At 46.0% G+C, this 17177-nt stretch overlaps 1 protein-coding gene across 3 annotated transcripts in view; it reads left to right on the top strand.

Moving 5' to 3' along the window:
* The window catches only part of Pan2 (PAN2-PAN3 deadenylation complex catalytic subunit PAN2), a 60902-nt gene that overhangs the window by 19918 nt on the left and 23807 nt on the right, over nucleotides 1–17177 (top strand). For all 3 annotated transcript variants that reach the window (XM_077698705.1, XM_077698707.1, XM_077698706.1), the window contains exons 12-18: nucleotides 263–391; nucleotides 2986–3135; nucleotides 3781–3821; nucleotides 4591–4736; nucleotides 5553–5665; nucleotides 9543–9641; nucleotides 15932–16062. In XM_077698705.1, the coding sequence (XP_077554831.1) occupies nucleotides 263–391; nucleotides 2986–3135; nucleotides 3781–3821; nucleotides 4591–4736; nucleotides 5553–5665; nucleotides 9543–9641; nucleotides 15932–16062 (809 nt within the window). The remainder of the gene's footprint in view (nucleotides 1–262; nucleotides 392–2985; nucleotides 3136–3780; nucleotides 3822–4590; nucleotides 4737–5552; nucleotides 5666–9542; nucleotides 9642–15931; nucleotides 16063–17177) is intronic.

The following is a 17177-nucleotide window of genomic DNA, read 5'->3' as shown; positions in this document are numbered from 1 at the left end:
GCCTTTGTTTCTTTGTAAATTATGCACCTCTTCTCTTTCACATGAGCACCACAAATAGCAATACGTGCTTTACAGGTGGTGCCCTTTATTATATAAATTTTGCCACCCGTCTGCATTTCTGGTGTCAGTGAAGTTTCTTGTGCTTCTTGGTGTTGTGAGCTTTAGATGGCTCAAAGAAGCAGACTGATGGCTAGGTGGCTCATTATAAAAAAGCAATATCACAAACGTGAACAAGAATTCTCCCATGGTGGGTGATTCGAAGGTGCTGTACTTCATGGATCCACTCCGGTGTGCCGTGATGAACCACAGCTGCCAGCGGGAGTTCTGCCTGGCCTGCGAGCTGGGTTTCCTCTTCCACATGCTGGACACCGCTCAGGGCATCCCCTGCCAGGTGGGTCAAGTAAGGCAGCAGGGCAGGGGGGTGAGAAGAAGACCACTGGAGTGGAGCCCTAGGGAAGACACTGCCCAGCTGGCTGCCAGATTGGACAGCGGCAATTTTGTTATAAAGCTGAACCCCTTTATAAGAGACACGTACCAGGGAGCAGTTTCTGTCTCTTATACGAGATGTCTTTTATAAGCAGGGAACCATGTTTTCACTTACTAATCAGACCCTAGTTCAATGTGGGTACCGTATGACTAAAATAAGCTCAAAAGAACGCTGCAGCATGTTTCAAAAGATTCATTCTAATTTATGTTTGGCCCCCAGAATTTATGAAACAGTTCTGAATCTGTTTGCTTCATGACTGTATTTACACTGTTTTTTACAACTGATTCTACAAGCTTTTTTTCCTTTCACTGTTTGCGGAAGATGAATCGTAGATGTTGAGTTCACAAGCCTGATGAATAGCCAGAGAGCACAGCTTCTTCCGCTGTGCGCTCAGGCTATTCATTACGCTTGCAGGACTAACATCTGCGATGCTTCTTGATTGGGAGCTACACGAGTGGGAGGGCTTGTATGTGCGGTCGCGCTCCAGTGGATGGCAGTAACCTTCAACCACTTCTGTAAGTTGCATTTCCATTGGCAGGGCTTCTCATCGTCATTTCATAGCTGACTGAACCACTGTGCGTTTGCTGAAGTTATAATAAATAGCGACTGCAGGTGTCTGTTGTCCACCTGTGTTTCCACAATGGAAGCAACTACAATTAGTGACTGGTGGCACTGCATCTGAAGTTAAAATGTCTGTTACAAGCGAGATTGTTGATTGAAGTTTAAGGATGACTTGTCCCTTACAACCAACTGTCTACATCCGATGTCTGTTATAAAAGAGGTCAATTTAATGGGAAAGATATGGCAGCCAACCATGTGGGTGAATAGTGTCTCTTATACCCATTTGTCTCTTACATCCATGTCTCTTATAACGAGGTTCAACTGTAGCGCTTTAAGTGTGGAGCACTTTAGGGGCTGGCTTGTCATCGTAGCTTGTCCAGGGTTATGGTATCTAGCCACTGTAGTCAAGTGGCGTCACGCACCAAAACAGAGACTTCGAAAAGGTCGCCACTTCCCCTGGTCGGGATGGAAACTAGGTAGGTCCCTCACATTACAAAGTCAATGTAAATCCCATTGTGCCACAGAGGCACATGTTCCTTATATGCAAAGTGCTCGGGGTAATCTTTGCGCTGCGCCATTGCCATGAAGGCTGCCATTGCTGGGCCGCAAATAAGCACACAATAATATAAAATAAAAAAGGAATCATGAATAATGCATTTATTATTCCAAATTAATGAACACTCAATGCAGTGTCCCTTTATAGGACTTGTCAGGGGCTGCAGATTCTTCTCTTGACTACTTTCTGTATCAACGCCGGGCTGATACTGAAACTAGTTGAGAGAGGGCGCCACAGCCCCTCTGGCGAATCACTGCTCTGCACTTGACAGCTTTCACACTGAGTGAAACTGGTTTAATTTTTATTTCTTTTTTTTTCCAGTTGAAAGCAGGTTACCGGAGGAGGATTAAAGCAAGTAAAAATGGAGAATTAAAAATCTGGAAAAGATCATTTTAAAAAGCAGGTTACTGGAGGAGGATAAAGCAAGTAAAAATGGAGAATGAAAAATCTGCGAAAGATCATTTTTTGTGGCCCTTTGTCTGGACCTAAATTATACTTGAGGTCATGTCATGTCTTGAGATGGTGGCAGGCGAGCTGGAACAATTTTGCCGCAATGGGATCTACAACTTGAATGTGGTGGGGGAACAAAGAAATATAAACAACAGAACACAGCTTTCCATACCTGCTGCACTGTCTGACTGCCTTATTTGGAAGCTCCGTGCATGCGCGGTTTTCTCAAGGTGTTTGAGAATGCAGCTGATTGCCAGGACAAATTCCTCCTCAAGGAAGTGACGCTGCACATTTATTTTGTTGTGCCTTTTACCACCGTTGCTTTAAGTGATTTTTGATCAGCAGTGGGGTAAACGTGTTCTTTTTATTTTTTCAAGTTTTTTCTGTATCTGAGGAAGGAAAAAAGAACCTACCATAGCCCCACACGTAACTTCACACTCCACTATTGAATGAATGGCCACCAATCAATAAGCAGCCTTAATGTGCAGCCCTTATTGATAACTATGAGTCAGAACCTACCTAGCACTGCAAGCAAGATCGACCTTCTCAGATGCAAAAAGTTGGGCCATCAACTTTCTTCTTGCTAAGCTGCGTAGTGGTGTTGAAATGCAAAACTAAAGAAATAGGCAGCGTTGCTTCGCTGAGCAGGCGTGCAATCTAATGGCAGGCCATCTATCAAATGTGAGAGGAACCAGTGCATGCACAGAGCTTTTGAACCTGTCAGCCAGATGATGCTGTATGTATCGGACGCTGTGCACTCTGTTGTTTGTATTTTCTTGCTTCTACCCTAGTACATCTCCCCTTTGGGTATGTTGGCTTTTATGAGATAGTTTTGTTTGCCTGGCTGGGTTTTGTAAATTCATTGTAAAGGCTCGCCAGCTTTGATGCGCCTTCGTCTTATCATAGTCCCTCTTACAATCTTTTTTCGTAGGCAAGCAACTTCCTGCGTGCATTTCGGACCATACCGGAGGCTTCTGCGTTGGGTCTGTTGCTCTCGGATTCGGATGATGCCCGCAAGAAGGTCAACTTTCCACGCTTGGTGCAGAGCTGGACGCGCTTTGTTCTTCAGCAGATACACTCGGTGAGCAGTGGGCACCGTGTTCCCTTTCGGCAGCTGGCAAGTTTGACTATGGGCCTGCCACAGGGGATACCCAGCAACAACGTCTTGCCCCCCTGTAATTTACGGGCAGTATCACCAAAATAAGAAACGAGTATCAGCCAGCTTAGAGAATTGTAGTGGGGAGCGAAATCGTGCTTCTTTTTTCCTTTTGTGCTGGACTGAAAGAGGGATGAGAGTGGCTGAGGACTTGGTAGCCTCTCTTAGCAGACTTGTGTTTTTTTTTTAAAGTTAACTCTGCGTGAATTTTCCGAACTCTTATTTCTGTACTTCATTTTGTGTGATCCTTCTCTTCAGCAATGCGTGGGAGCTTGAAAGTTCTGTTTACCTTTAGAGCTGAGGAGACGCGACTTTTGTTTGGGGCCACATCATCTGTGAAATTTTTGTTTTCACACATTGAGTGGTCGTTATCGATGTTACATTTGTTCATGCTTAGTTTGTAGAGGATAAATATATGATGCCAATCCTATATTCACGTTTGGAGGCATTGACGTGACGCTGAAAGAATTGCTACGAGGAATGGTAACGAAAAAAACATTTTATGACTGCCAAAAAACAAAGTTTATCTGTTCCCCAACTTTTATTCATTAATAATTGTATTTGTTCCAGGAAACACCAGAAATCCAGGAAGATGATGGGCAGAAAACAGAGTAAGGCCTATGCGTCTGGACCACTCTGGCATGTGTTTTTCCAACTTTCAAACCTGACTTGTGTCAACCTTAATATGTATCAGCTTGGTTAGTTAGACACCGCTCTTTGTTATAAACATTTGTCGCACTCTCCAGTTCTGTGTTCGACGCACTCAAGCACCCATGCACACGCACACCAAAAAAATATTGTGCCTTGTGCTTCTCACAGCAGCTAGAAATTCAAATTATCAATGTGCTAGTGTTTTCTGTTTGCCTTTTTGAACGTTCCATCATTACAGTTTTCTTATGGAGATGTATTCTTGGTTGGCAAATAATGCTCTAGCTGGAGTTCTTAACTTTTGGCTTTCTGTAGAAATTCTTTTGGGCTCTGAACAGCCATCAGCACTACGCGCTTGAGCGCCAGTGAGCATAAAATGCACCGCACAATGTGTTCAGACTGCACAAGATATTGTCCTTGGTGTGGGGAAATGTAGCTGCTCGGGGAACTTGCAGCAGAACTGCATTGCAGTGGGAAATATGTAATTGTGTTCGTTTACAGTGCCAGAATAACAATGAGCTCACCCTATTACCCACCCATCTTGGGAGCACGAACACTTGAATTCTAAAGCAGCACAAGAGCTTTACAGAACAACCTATTGAGCTATGATACTGCTTTACCGTCTGCAGTTTCTTTCTTTTTTTTTTTTCCTGGCCACAGGGCTCTTCTAAGCACTCACACAATGAAATGTTTATCTTCGCAGATCATGCTTCATTGGTTTTCCTGGTGCAGGAAAGCTGGCGAGACAGACAGCGAGGTGAGCAAGCTGTTTGGATGGACGCTGCTCAACTCGAACCAGTGCCGCTGCGGAAACATCCGCGAGAAGGAGTCCACTACTCTGCTGTGTTCCCTCGTGTACCCGGACCCTCTGCCTCCCGGTAAGATGCTGGGGCCATGCCCAGTATCCAAGGCAAAAGCCATAAAGGCCCCATTCTGCAAAAAACCGTTGTTGTCGTTGTTGTACGGTCAAGAATGTGGCCACAGCTTTAGAGAGCAAATAAAAAACACAATATTCTCATTATACTCTCCCCTTGTTAAGACAATAGAAGATTGGAATACCCTTGATGCACAAATTTTTGATGATGCAATGATGATACAAGCATTTGAATGGAAGCTGGAAATTTACCTCTCATGATTTTGTTCATTGCTTGATGGGTTGACAAAATGTGTCAATCCTTCCACGTGTACCAGTCCGAAAAGGGCTAACAGCATTTGAAATAAATAAATAAATAAAATAAATAGTGCCTCAAATAGAAAGCTGATGCAGTTATGTAATAGAACATTATGCGGTGTTTGATTGTATCTGAGTGCATGGCATGCACCCTTGGCTTTGTTTAGCTTGCATTTCGCTACTGCGCCCCAGCGCATGAAATAGCTCGATGGTCAGTGTCATGAAATAATAATAAAAAAGCGAGCTTAGGCTTACCTTGCATTGGAAAAAAAAACAGCGTTATGGTCACTGTTCGTCAGCACTGAATGTAGCAGAAGTGGTCAAAAGTAAAAACAGTTGCTTTGTGACACACGTTCAGGGTGTGCAAAATTTTAGTTCAACTCTAATGGCTACTTTGGTTTGTACGTAACATCTATGGGAGAAGTTTATCGGAATGCAGCTCCACTCATGTAGATGCTGTGTGGGAGGCTGCAAGCATTTCTGCTCCTCAGCCCATTGTTCTTTTTTTTCCCCTCTGACGCAGTTCCTGAGAAGGTGACGCCGCACTACCCCTTCACGGAGATCCTCAAGCGCAGCCTCTGTCTAGAGAGCACCATGCCGGCTTGGTGTGACAAGTGTGAGAAGTACCAGCCCACGGTCTGTGCACCTGCCTCCCTCTCTTAAGTGCAGAGCACTTTAGGGGTTGCCTTGTCATCGTAGCTCGCTGTAACGCTCGATGTCAAGTGGCTGCCGGAATCAGGGGGCGCAGCGAGATAATTGACCCAAGTAGAGCACAGCGTTCCATCGTAGGGCGTCCCGCAGAGGCTTCGAAAACCAAGCAGTTTAATGTCATACAGTCGAATCCCGCTACAACGAAATTGACGGGACGTGCGAAAAATTTCGTTGAAGCGAAAATTCGTTGAGACGAAATCTGCCCCAACACACCACGGAAAGGCCAGAAAAATAGCCCCTACGCTTCCGCAACATTGGCAGCATAATACAATGTTTAGAAAAAGGAGTGACGCGCAAGCACTCATGTTTATTTGGATAACAAACATACCAATGGTTATCTGTTTTTTCACCACCCAAAGAACGCGTTACGGAGGGGGGTGAAGATATGCAGGCGCAAAACGTATGGCTGTACAACAAGGCGTGCCCACCGAGCTGATTACTTGCAGATAACTGCTAGGCCGTCGAAAGCCCCCCTCTCGCTTGTGGCAGGAGCAGTGCCATTATCTTATCCTCCGACAGGGCACGGCAGCTACTGACCTTGGCAGGCAAGACGCGCGCGCTTGCATTTAACATGACCGCGCACCCGCGACTAAGATAGGATGACTAGGCTTCAAGACCAAACACGCAAACATGATTTTTGCTCTTGGCTATGAAGAATGGTAGAAGGAAAACGGCAAGGACAGCTGCTCACAACGCATACATAACGGCACCGCGCCAGCAGCAGAGCACATTCATGCAATTTCAACTGGATACGGATTGGCTGTAGCTCTGGGGCTCCGCCTTGGCGAAGCGGGCCTGCGCCTCGTGTAAAGACGGCCAGCCACATCTTTATCACCATCAAGCAATGGCGTGCGCCTATGAGTTATTTTTTGTTTTGTTTTGGGTGGCGGTGTGGTCGCAACACGCATGTTTTCGGTGAAACTAAGCGTCCTGAATGTATAAAATTTACAGATAGCTGGCGCTATGCTTATTTTATTGTAAAATAATTGTTCGAACCCAGCCCAAATCATCTAAAATTTCGTTGAAGCGAAAGCAAGCCAGACAAATGGTTCGTTGTGGCGAGGACTTTGTTGCATTGACTTCTATGGCTAGCTGACGGGGAATTGGAAATATTTCGTTGAAGCGGAAATTTCGTTGAAGCGGCGTTCGTTGTAGCGGGGTTCGACTGTAACTGTTTGAAACTCGTGAAATTCTGGCGCTTGCCGTACATCTCCCCGTTGTTTAGAGCAAAAAAAAAAAAAAAACTGCAGGTACATTTGATACAAAATATATGTAATTAACCGGCAGCACCCGTGTTCAATTAGTTCGAACGCTCGTTGAATTGGTTTTGGCGATAGTAAGCGAAAAAACGTGGCAGTGCAACGCCGGCATGTGTGGGAGGAAAAGCGAGCACGAAAAGAACAGAACTCCCGCAGGCGCTGCTTCAGGCAGGGGTACGCGCAAGCACTGCGAAGGCGGGAAGTTTGAATTGCAATGGGTAGTAGCACTGAGTGGATAACGGCGCTACAGCCCATTATGGCGAATAACTGCTCTGCACTTCCGTCAGCTTTCATGTTGAGTGGAACGGCTTTAATTTTTTTTTGTCTCTCTTGTCCCCTGTCTGCCTGCATGTCTGTCTTTCTGTTTGCGTGCCTGTTTTTGGCCCTGTCTGTCTGCCACTCTGTCTGTTTGTCTGTCTGTTAGTCTGTTTGCATGAAGTACCAGTCCACGGTGTGTTTTTCATCTCCGCCTTTCTTCCTCCCTGTCTGCCAACGTGTCCGTCCATCTTTCTGTTTATTTGCCCGTCTGTCTGTCTGCCTGGCTTTTTGACTATCTACTTGCTTTCCTTTCAGTCTGCCTTAATGTTCGTCTGCCTGGCTGCCTGCTTGCATGTCTGTGTGTTTGTCAGTCAGCCTTGAGTGCCTGCCTGCCTGCCTGCCTGCCTGCCTGCTTACCTACCTATCAACCCCTTTGTCGGTGCCTTTGTCAGCTTCCCACTCTGTTGGACCATACATCTATTCATATGTCTGTCAGTTCTCTATGCAGATTTGTTGCATATCACTGAAAATGATTGTCAGGGCCCATCCGTGCACGTTCTGTAGTGTAGTTTGAAGTCGCATGGGTAATGCAAACGCGAGCAGCACAAATGCGTTATCAACATTGGCAAACAAGGATGGTTTGTCCTCAAATCTTTGTTAGATTTTCCAGCAAGAGGTTTCGTTTCATTTCGTCCAGATGAAATTCATCCCACTTGCTGCAGTCAAATCAGCTATATCCACCATACTCTGGTTACAAAATATGCTATACAGTGAAAAGTCGATCTAACAAAACCTGATCTTACAAACAAATTCGGATTCCGCCGCAGGTGCCTATACGGCTCAATGCTTTTATGATCGCAAACTAACGAAATAGTACAGTCCAGCCCGCTTATAACAAACACACCAGGAAACGGAAACCACTTCGTTATATCCGTTTTTCCGTATACCTGGACATAAAATACATGCGTACGAATGGTAACGGAAAACGAAGATTTGGTCTTTATAGCCGGGATTTCTTTAAAACCGGGTTTGCTGCAAGTGGGCTAAACTGCGTTTTGAGAAACAGAAACATTTTAAAAAAGAGCAATTTGGAATGCATTTCGTTAGAACGCCACGAAGTTTACTGCTCCAAGTCAGGAAAAAAACAAGGGGTCTAGTTTCGTTTTTACGGAGCCCTCTAACCTTTCTAACCTCTCCCCCACCTCACTATATTTCCTAAAATAGTTTTTCTGCTACTGCTTCTCGTTCCTCCCGTGGCCTGCGCATTCGCCGGGATCTTTGTTCTGGGATCTCACAAAGGAACCGAGGAATCATTGACTGCACTTTTAACGAAGCATGCAAAACAAAGCACAAAGCATGAAGCATGAAGAAACGAAGCATGTTAATGAAGCGTGCAAAAAGATGAAAATCGCAGGCTTTTTGCTGTAAATAAATTTGTTTCTTCCAGACCCCCTGGCATTTTATTGTTATTACTTTCACTCCAGACATTGAGTGCATTGCTAAATTATAGGCAGGTGAGCGCCGTGGCCACCGCAATTACGACGTCACGGTAGATGCTGGGATGCGCCTTCCTTTAGACATCGAATTTTTGGAATCAACTGCTTGTAAAATGACAGTGCCGATTTTATGAAGTTCTCGATTTAGCAAAATAATTCGTGATTCCTTGTGACTTCGTTAGATCAACTTTTAACTGTTCAAATCCTCCGTTTTCATCCTGCTTTACTGCCGTTTGCAGCGATTCGAAAAAGAATTGGCAAATTTTGTTGTATTATGTTGGTTGGACGGTTTCACATGTAGAAAAGAGCAAAAGCACTGCTGCAGATCACCATGTTTTATTGGATGCAGGCAGTAAAATTGAGACCTGCATTAAAGAGTTTTTTAGAACCTAGGATATGGAGCCTAAAACAACTTAATAAACAAGAGTACAATCCTCCTCCTACAAGCAGGTATAAATTGCTTGCCAGAACTCCGGGCAGTAATTAAAAAGTAAAGATACAACCGCAAGCTGGTAAAATTTTTTATGTTGTTTTCATGCTGGTTTCATTTCTTCCTTTGCTTTGCGATGTCAGTTGCGCACACACACCTACTGTGCACGCTTTGTAATGGTTCCGTCCTTCTTCCTTCCTTGCACACACTAACTTTATCCCTTGAAGCCTGGACCCTTCCACCTCCTCTGTTTCCCCCCTACCTGCATGCTTTTCCAGAGGAAATTCTGCTGCCATCGCACGTAAAATACTGGCGATTGCAAGCTGCGGTTTCATTTGCGACTTGCACGCCCGTTTCAGCTGCAAAGCAAGCGGCTCAAGTCGCTGCCAGACATACTGACTGTCAGCTCGGGCTTGGAGAACCAGCAAGATCTCAACTTCTGGCAGACCCAGATTGAGGTGAGGCTGCTACGCCAGCTGGTGTGGACAACAGCTGCGTTTGTGTGTGTGTCAATGTGTCAGCAGTAGGGATGGGCGAATATTCGGTATTGTCGAATATTCGATCAAATAGCTCTCTATTCGTTATTCGCTTCGATCCGAATGCAGGTATTCGATATTTTCGAATTATTCGATGCTCACGAATAGGCAGCTAAAAGCCAAGCTTTTCGGTCAAGCTTTCTGAGAGTTACCCCAGGCTTGGCTCAAGACCCACCAACGCGGACATTTCTATTATCAGTGCCGGCACTGCCGAGTTGCTGCCTTGCCTCGAGGTTCAACGAAGCTCTCGGCGGCCAGCACACTTTAGGTTAAAAAAAAAAGGCGGCACTGAAACGACACCGCTCCGAACATAGCGGCACCAAGCCAGCAGACTTGTACAGGCTGCCATTTTGAATAGGCCTCCTGCGCTGCCCAGGGGGCGCTGCGCGAGCGGCTTCCGGGCAGTACTTCCGGGAAGTACAAAGCTGCGCGGGTCCCATAGGATCCCGTGTTGACAGAAGCAAAATGAGCTCGACGCTCCGGATTATTTTGTGATGTGGTCACCAGCTCATCTCTGACGCGTCCGATCTATTTCAGCGATCAACTTGGCATTAAGGGAAAAAGATTTGCAGCGCTAAACACGTTTACAGCGCCGACGAAAGTGCCGGGACCGTGACGGCGTCTGCTACTCGCAGGTTCACCGATCGATGGTCGTACGAAGTGAAATTTTAAGTGAAATTTCTAGTTTAAACTAATACTCTAGGTGACAAAGACTTCTCAAAAACAGCCGATCAAAAAAGAAGAGTGACGCAATCGGTGATGATCACGCTTTAAAAAGCCAGCTAGTCCGTCGGACCGCAGGCTCGCCTGCTGCGGTGCGCCGCTCTTTTGCGTACCTGCACACTATGCGTGCACTTTCATTAAACAGTGCTCGTTTGCGTCGCCGTTATGAATACGCGGTGCAGCGTTAGCTCGCCGTTTTGTTGCGTGTCTCAGTGACAAAATGCCGCGACCGTCAGAAGCGTGAAATCTGTTTTGCGATTCCGAAATAAGTGGCCGTAAAACAAAGTGGTCGGGAGAACTAAGAGGCCGCTCGCTTTCCTTGTTTGCTCTCACTTTACTTAATTACGTTCTTGCAGCATACATTCCCAGTTTGCACTTAATAGCCTAGAATGAGGGTCAGCAACGGCCGAGTTCCATGCAGCCGACACGGCAGAGGGCTGGACAGCAAATCGGGGGGGAGAGGGGGGGGGGGGGAGGAGGAGGGGGCTTTGAATGCAAATCGAAAAAATTCAGCGAATTTATAATAATATTTGACAGAAATCTGGCGAAGTGTGAAGGGGGGGGGGGGGCAATTCAACTGGAGGACACCAATTCTCTGTTCTTTTCTCGCTGTCTAACTCCATTTGAAGTCAGAACTGGCGTGTCGGCGTTCAGATTCGACGACCCCTGCACTAGAAAACCAACACAGTCAGTGATGATCGTATGTAAATAATATTCGGGGCCCCGCGCCGTGTATGCGGCTGTGTTATGTTATGCTGTGTTATGTGATGTTATTATAGAAGTACACATCTCTGCAGGCAGCGGGCGTGTATTTTGGTGCATGTTTTGCGTACTTTAATAGCGCTTAATTTGTTTATTTGGCGCTATTGCCCCACCTACTCGCTAGTATACATGTACCCTGCCGTTTGTAAATCGTGCGGCGTAAAACGTTACGCAAGAATAATTTAGTTTGCGAAAATACGAAACAAAAATTTCCCTCGTTTCAGAGGCGGTGCCAGGCCAGCAGTGTCAGCTGGGTCCGCTGCGCAATCCTTGCGGTCGCTTGCGTGCTCCCGGTGAAGGGTATAGGATGAGCAGCGTTCCGTGTTTATGCTACTCGTGAACTTTCCTTTGTCGACCGCACGCAAGAAGAAAAAACTGTAACTGTCGTCAAACAGTTAAACCACGTGTACCCGAACTGGCGATACTGTCCCACGCCGCGACCACCGCGTCAGCTCGCTCAAAAGAAAGCCGACAAATCGGCTTCTTTTAGCGGATATTATTTTGTTTAGCTTCTGCAACTGCTTTAAGGGCTATTTCATACAGTATGCAGTCATTTAAAAATGCCAGAAAGCGGCACAACCAACTTTCACTCTGGCTTGTAATTGAAAACACATGGAGGGCGGCGAGGGTCGTCTGCTTTTGTACTACCCAGAGGCGTCGGCCGCTAGGGGCGCTGCATGTCGCCAAAACTCCAGCGCAGGAGGCCTATAGGCATGCCGCCATTTTGAATAGGCTTGCTCAGCGCGGCAGTACGCCGCACTAAGCGAGCCTATTCAAAATGGCGGCCAGCCATTTGCGCTTTGCTTGGCTACGGCCGAGGATACTAGTGGCTACAATGCTTCTTATTTTAGCGGAGCTTCTAGGCGGCGCTTAACTCTGCGAGTTTCTAGGCGGCGCTTAACTTTGTGAATGAGCAGCCGGCGGAAACTGCTGCACCTAGAGCATGTGGCGCAACAGGCATTTCTTCATGAAAACTTGTGAATACAGCAGAGGAAAGCTGTGTGTAAGATTTTGCAATAAATGTTCAACTGGTAATAGTTTTACACAATGCTGTGCCTACGTGAGTTCTAATTATTAGAAAAAATTGTGTACATTAGTCAGGTCACAAGTTGCTCATTTGTCTTTGTGATTTGCAATGTGTACTATTCGAACTATTCGATTCGAAATTATTCGACCAAATCACTATTCGCTTCGAATTCGCTTCGAACCTCAAAATCTATATTCGCCCATCCCTAGTCAGCAGTTGTTCCCTTACATTGTTACTACCCCTTTTGCTTCCTGCATTTCACATTGTGTGGGTTTGTATAGGTTTGTTGTACATCTTCCCATTTATGACTAACTTTGAAATAGAAAATATAAGTTTTCTAATAGTGCTGTTTGATTTGAAGCCAAATCGAATACAGTCCAGTCCACTTATAACAATATTCAAGTGCCGAGAAAAGGCCATCGTTATAGCTTATAATCGTTATAAGCAGGTTGCAAAAAAAGGCTGTTTTAAAACAGAGATCGGAACATTTTATTCACATGCAAGCAAGGTCGTGCTCTACTTATTTGCAGAAAAGATGCCATAGTCGCTCAGCTTTGTTTGCTTTACGCAAAGCTGGCGTGTGTCTTTTTCAAGAGCATCTATAGGTGCTTCACCTAGATGAGCAAAGATCCTTGGTGGAAACTAAGTCCCTGAGGGACTGTATCATGCATTGGGCCTCCTGCGAATACACTACCTGAGTAGGCTGCGCAACCGCGTCGTCAGAGTTGTCCCTGTCACCGTTATCTGCAGCACGCGTCCACGCAACGATCACCTCTTCAATAAGGCATTCAGATGTTTCCAGAACATTGCTCTGACATTGCTTCCGCGGAAAAACAGAGGTAAATTGAAGAGACGCCCAGTCAAACTCCAGGTGGTGCGCACGTGACACCACAGGCGAAAGCGCAAGTGAGCAGTGCGAGCCTATGAGCAAGCGCAGGGAAGATGACAGAGCAACGACACCAGGAGGAGGGTTTAGAAGGAAACTGCTCTCCTCCTCCTCCTCCCGCTGTCTCACAGGTGCAGCAGTCAGCTCGTTTTCTGAGGGGTGGAGGGGATCTGAGGTGCATTGCAGCTCTCGCCACATTCCGTCGGCGCAGAGAGCCGCCGCCGGCTTGCATTTTCAGTGCACGCTGTAACCGGATTCAATTGCTATATCTGGTATCGCGGCACTGGAGCGTCGTAATAAACGGTTTATTTTACCATAGAATGCATACAAGAGTGGACGGTGTTATTGGTGTTCATTGTTGTATCCGGTATACGCGGTATCATTATAAGTGGGCTCTACTGTACATCATTTTACTCGCATTGATATTTGAAAGTTTTGAATATTCTCTCACACTCCCCCTCTCCCCCCCCCCCTCTTGTTTTTGATTGGGTAAGCAGTCTTTACCTTAGTAATAAGGCTTTTTTCAGCTGGCATCAATGAAATGGTTAACTTGGATTCAGTCTTTGTAATTTATGGTCAGAACAAACTTCATTAAAGTAAGCATTTGTGCTTTGCCAAATTTTCTCAGTGAGCATTATGGAATAGCTTCAAGAATGCATCAAACCAACCAAAATCATCTGAAAATTTTGGAAACACGGAAGAAAGCATAGCTTGTTGTAATGCTGCTATCTTTGTCAGAAGCCACTTTGAAGAATTTTAAGCTTTTGCAATACAACTCAGAGGTATGCATAAACTGCAATAACGTCAGCTTACCATCAACTGTAGCAGCATTAAATAATACTTTAATGCGGAAAAAATTTAAACTGTATAAACGTGTGAAAGTCATCAGAAATTGCCCGACCTTTTCATGTGATTACAAATAATTTTGTTCAAATGAACAGAGCATGTAGTGACAATAGCTTTATGATGGCGAAGATTGCTTTTTAAAAGTCTAAAAAAATTGATCTTGCACCGCTTTGTGGGTTGAGTGGTCTGCAGTTGCCTTTTTGTAAGTTAAAAATGGAATAAAGAGGAACTTGCATTTTGGAAACTACCTGTGAGAGTTTTCTTGATAGAGTGCACCCGCCGCGGTGGCTCAGTGGCTGCTGAGCACGAGGTCGCGGGTTCGATTCCCGTCCACTGCGGCCGCTTTTCTGATGGAGGTGAAAAGCTAAAACGCCCATGTGTGCGACATTTCGGCGCAAGTTAAAGATCTCCAGGTGGTCAAAATTAATCCGGAGCCCTCCACTACGGCGTGCCTCATCGCCTGCGTTGCGTCGGCGCGTTAAACCCTACAATCAATCAATCAATCTTGATAGAGTGCCCACAGGTTTCATTTCACCTGCTGTCGCATTTATGCTTAGGTTGCAGAATTTAGCACAAAGCTCAAGCTTTTTCTGGGCTTTTAATTTTTGGTGACCATTGTTCGTAGCCCAAATTTGTTACTCTTTGGTGCCCGGCTAAGCTTTCATCCAAACATTCATTGCTCATCGTTACTCTTTGGTGCCCGGCTAAGCTTTCATCCAAACATTCATTGTTCATCGGCCTAGGAAAAGCAAATACAAAAAAAATTATGTGACAGGCTCATCACAGATAAAATGTGAAAACTAGGCAGTGTGATTCTGTTGCGTAGCATTTATGAGTTTCCTCTACTCATTGAGGAGCACAACCACGGTCTTTCTCTTCCCAGAAGAGGCTGTCATTCTCTTCCTTGTGTGGATAAGGAGCCGATATGAGAAACAGAGGCAAGATACCCACTTTCTTCTCACAGATGTGAGAAAAACACTGGCTTTCGGTAGCTTTTTAGTAGCAGAGCTGTTTAGGCCGACACAAATCTGCCCAGTGGAGACAGAAAACTTTAAGTGCATGTGAGCACATGCCTCACGGCGACCGCCCGGCATCGTCCAGGCTTGCACATGGGCTTACACCACGTGAAGAGCTCTCGCCTTTGTTTTTACTGTCGTGTGGCCACCGGTGCGGTGTAAGGTCCGCCACACCAAAGACGATGACGCTGAATCTGTCAAGCCATCCTTCACAATCCACATGTGGTGACCGCTACCGGACCAGCTGACGGAGAAGTGTAGGTCTACCGAGGCGACGATGCGCTACAAGATGATTTGCCCTAGACGGCTGTGCTGTCGGAAGACGACGATGAAAGGGATGACGAGAATTGCTACTGAACAAAGCACTACATACTTTTATCATCTTTGCTTCACAGTGCAGTCCAAAACGGCTTTGCACTGCTGGGGTGTGGCTGCTCCCTCTCTCCTGGGATCTGCTGTTAGTGTGGGAAGAAGCTAGGTCGACCCCCAGCTCTGCTGTGTCTCCAGCCTTGCACCACTAGTGCAAGCAGTTTATTTTAGGAGCGAAGCCCCTTAGGGGCTGGGGCTGTTGGCGTCTCCTGTCGTCGTCATTGTAATCGTTGTTCGTCTCATGTAGTAACGGTACTAAAACACCGGGAAACTTGTTTACACCTTGCGCTAGAACGTAACGCGTACTAAAAAAACACCGGGACACGTGTTTACGCCTCGCGTGAGAGAGTTTCAGGCTGTAAAGACAAGAGACTTTTACAGCAAAGCTGTATACCTGTACCCCCCAACGGTTTCATCTCTGTTGGCAAAAACACCGAGGCGCCAAGAATACACTTATACACTGCATGCTTCGCCCCTCTCCAGGTTTCACCTAAATGGCCCGGGATTTTTTTTTGTCTATGCTGACAATGGGCATGATTATGACGAAGGGAAGACTAACAGGTTTTCTGTAAAAAAAATGCAGATGTTTGGCAACAAAGACAGCCGAGCAATGGCCTTCAGCTCGTCAGCTCCCGTGCCCAAGCGATGCCGCTACGGCAACTGCTGCACCCGTGCAGGGTGCAAGTTCTTCCACGAGAAGGACAAGGGCAAGAAGTGAGTGGGTGCACACTTTTACACGGCTCTGACTATTTATTTTAACAAAAATAACTATTCAACAATAAAATTGTGGCTTCATGGAGTATCGTGAAAGTTCAAATTTGTTTGTAATCGCTGACTTGGTCCGTAGGGATCGTAGACGAGAAATGTTCATGTAGTTCTCTTGCTATAATAGAAAGAGTGAAAGGGGAAGGAAAAAATGAATATTAATTTACCTTCCTATTGCTACAGCAATTTTTATTTGGGACCTTTCTCATTGAACTTTTCTCGGTGTTCTTGCTTCACTTTACATGTTTCCACTCTCACTATAGGTTGTAGTCACTGGCGTGGCACGCATGCCAGCAACCATGTGCGTGCGCGGCTAAGCGTCTTTGTTGCTAAGCCGACACCGCCTTATTACGTGTCACTGGTTAGGTCGGGCTCCACGAGATGGCAGTACTTGCCCGTGCTGGCGCCTGATGGAGCACAACACATGACAGCAGCGAGAGCTGTTTGATGTTCAAAACTGTGCCCCACCGAACGCAAAGTAATACCTCGACGCCAAATGCTGTTTCGTGCAGCACCCTATGATCTGCCAGTTGCCAGACACTGTTGAAATCGACGCACAACTAGGTAGAGCAGTGAAAACTTTCCATCTTCCAACTTGGTTCATCATGATGGAGCAAGTTGCATATAGTACTAATGAAAGCCGATCGCCCTTTCAAGGTCTGTCACCTGTTCAAGGACAACAACAGAAATATTGTTGCCACAGTTTTGCCGTGTGGAAGCCAAAGTCAAGTGATTTGTTGGAAGGGCACTTGCGATTCGCTGGCGCTTGTGCGGACTACGGACTCTGAGCATGGCACGGCTCGGGAGACGGCCTCGCATTCACAAGCTGCTATGCTGCCATCGTATCTAAATTGGTGTACGTGTGAATCATTTCTTCATTACCATTTATTTATTTGGTCTTGGTGCTCAACCACACATTAGAAGGCACTTGTGTCGACATCCATGGTCACAGGCAACTGCAGCGTTGGCCTCTTGCGCGCTGTGTTGCTTGCGTTTGCGGCTGTGGTTTCGTTCTCTGGTTATGCAAAGTTCTCGAGGGCAAGGAAAATGCCCCCACACAATGT

This window comes from Haemaphysalis longicornis, unplaced genomic scaffold (assembly GCF_048455015.1).
Source record: "Haemaphysalis longicornis isolate Haplotype H1 unplaced genomic scaffold, Haemaphysalis longicornis Haplotype H1 scaffold_2, whole genome shotgun sequence".
Classification (NCBI taxonomy): Eukaryota; Metazoa; Arthropoda; class Arachnida; order Ixodida; family Ixodidae; genus Haemaphysalis; species Haemaphysalis longicornis.
The sequence above is the reverse complement of the archived record's forward strand: the minus strand, read 5'-3'. Positions and strand labels throughout refer to the sequence as shown.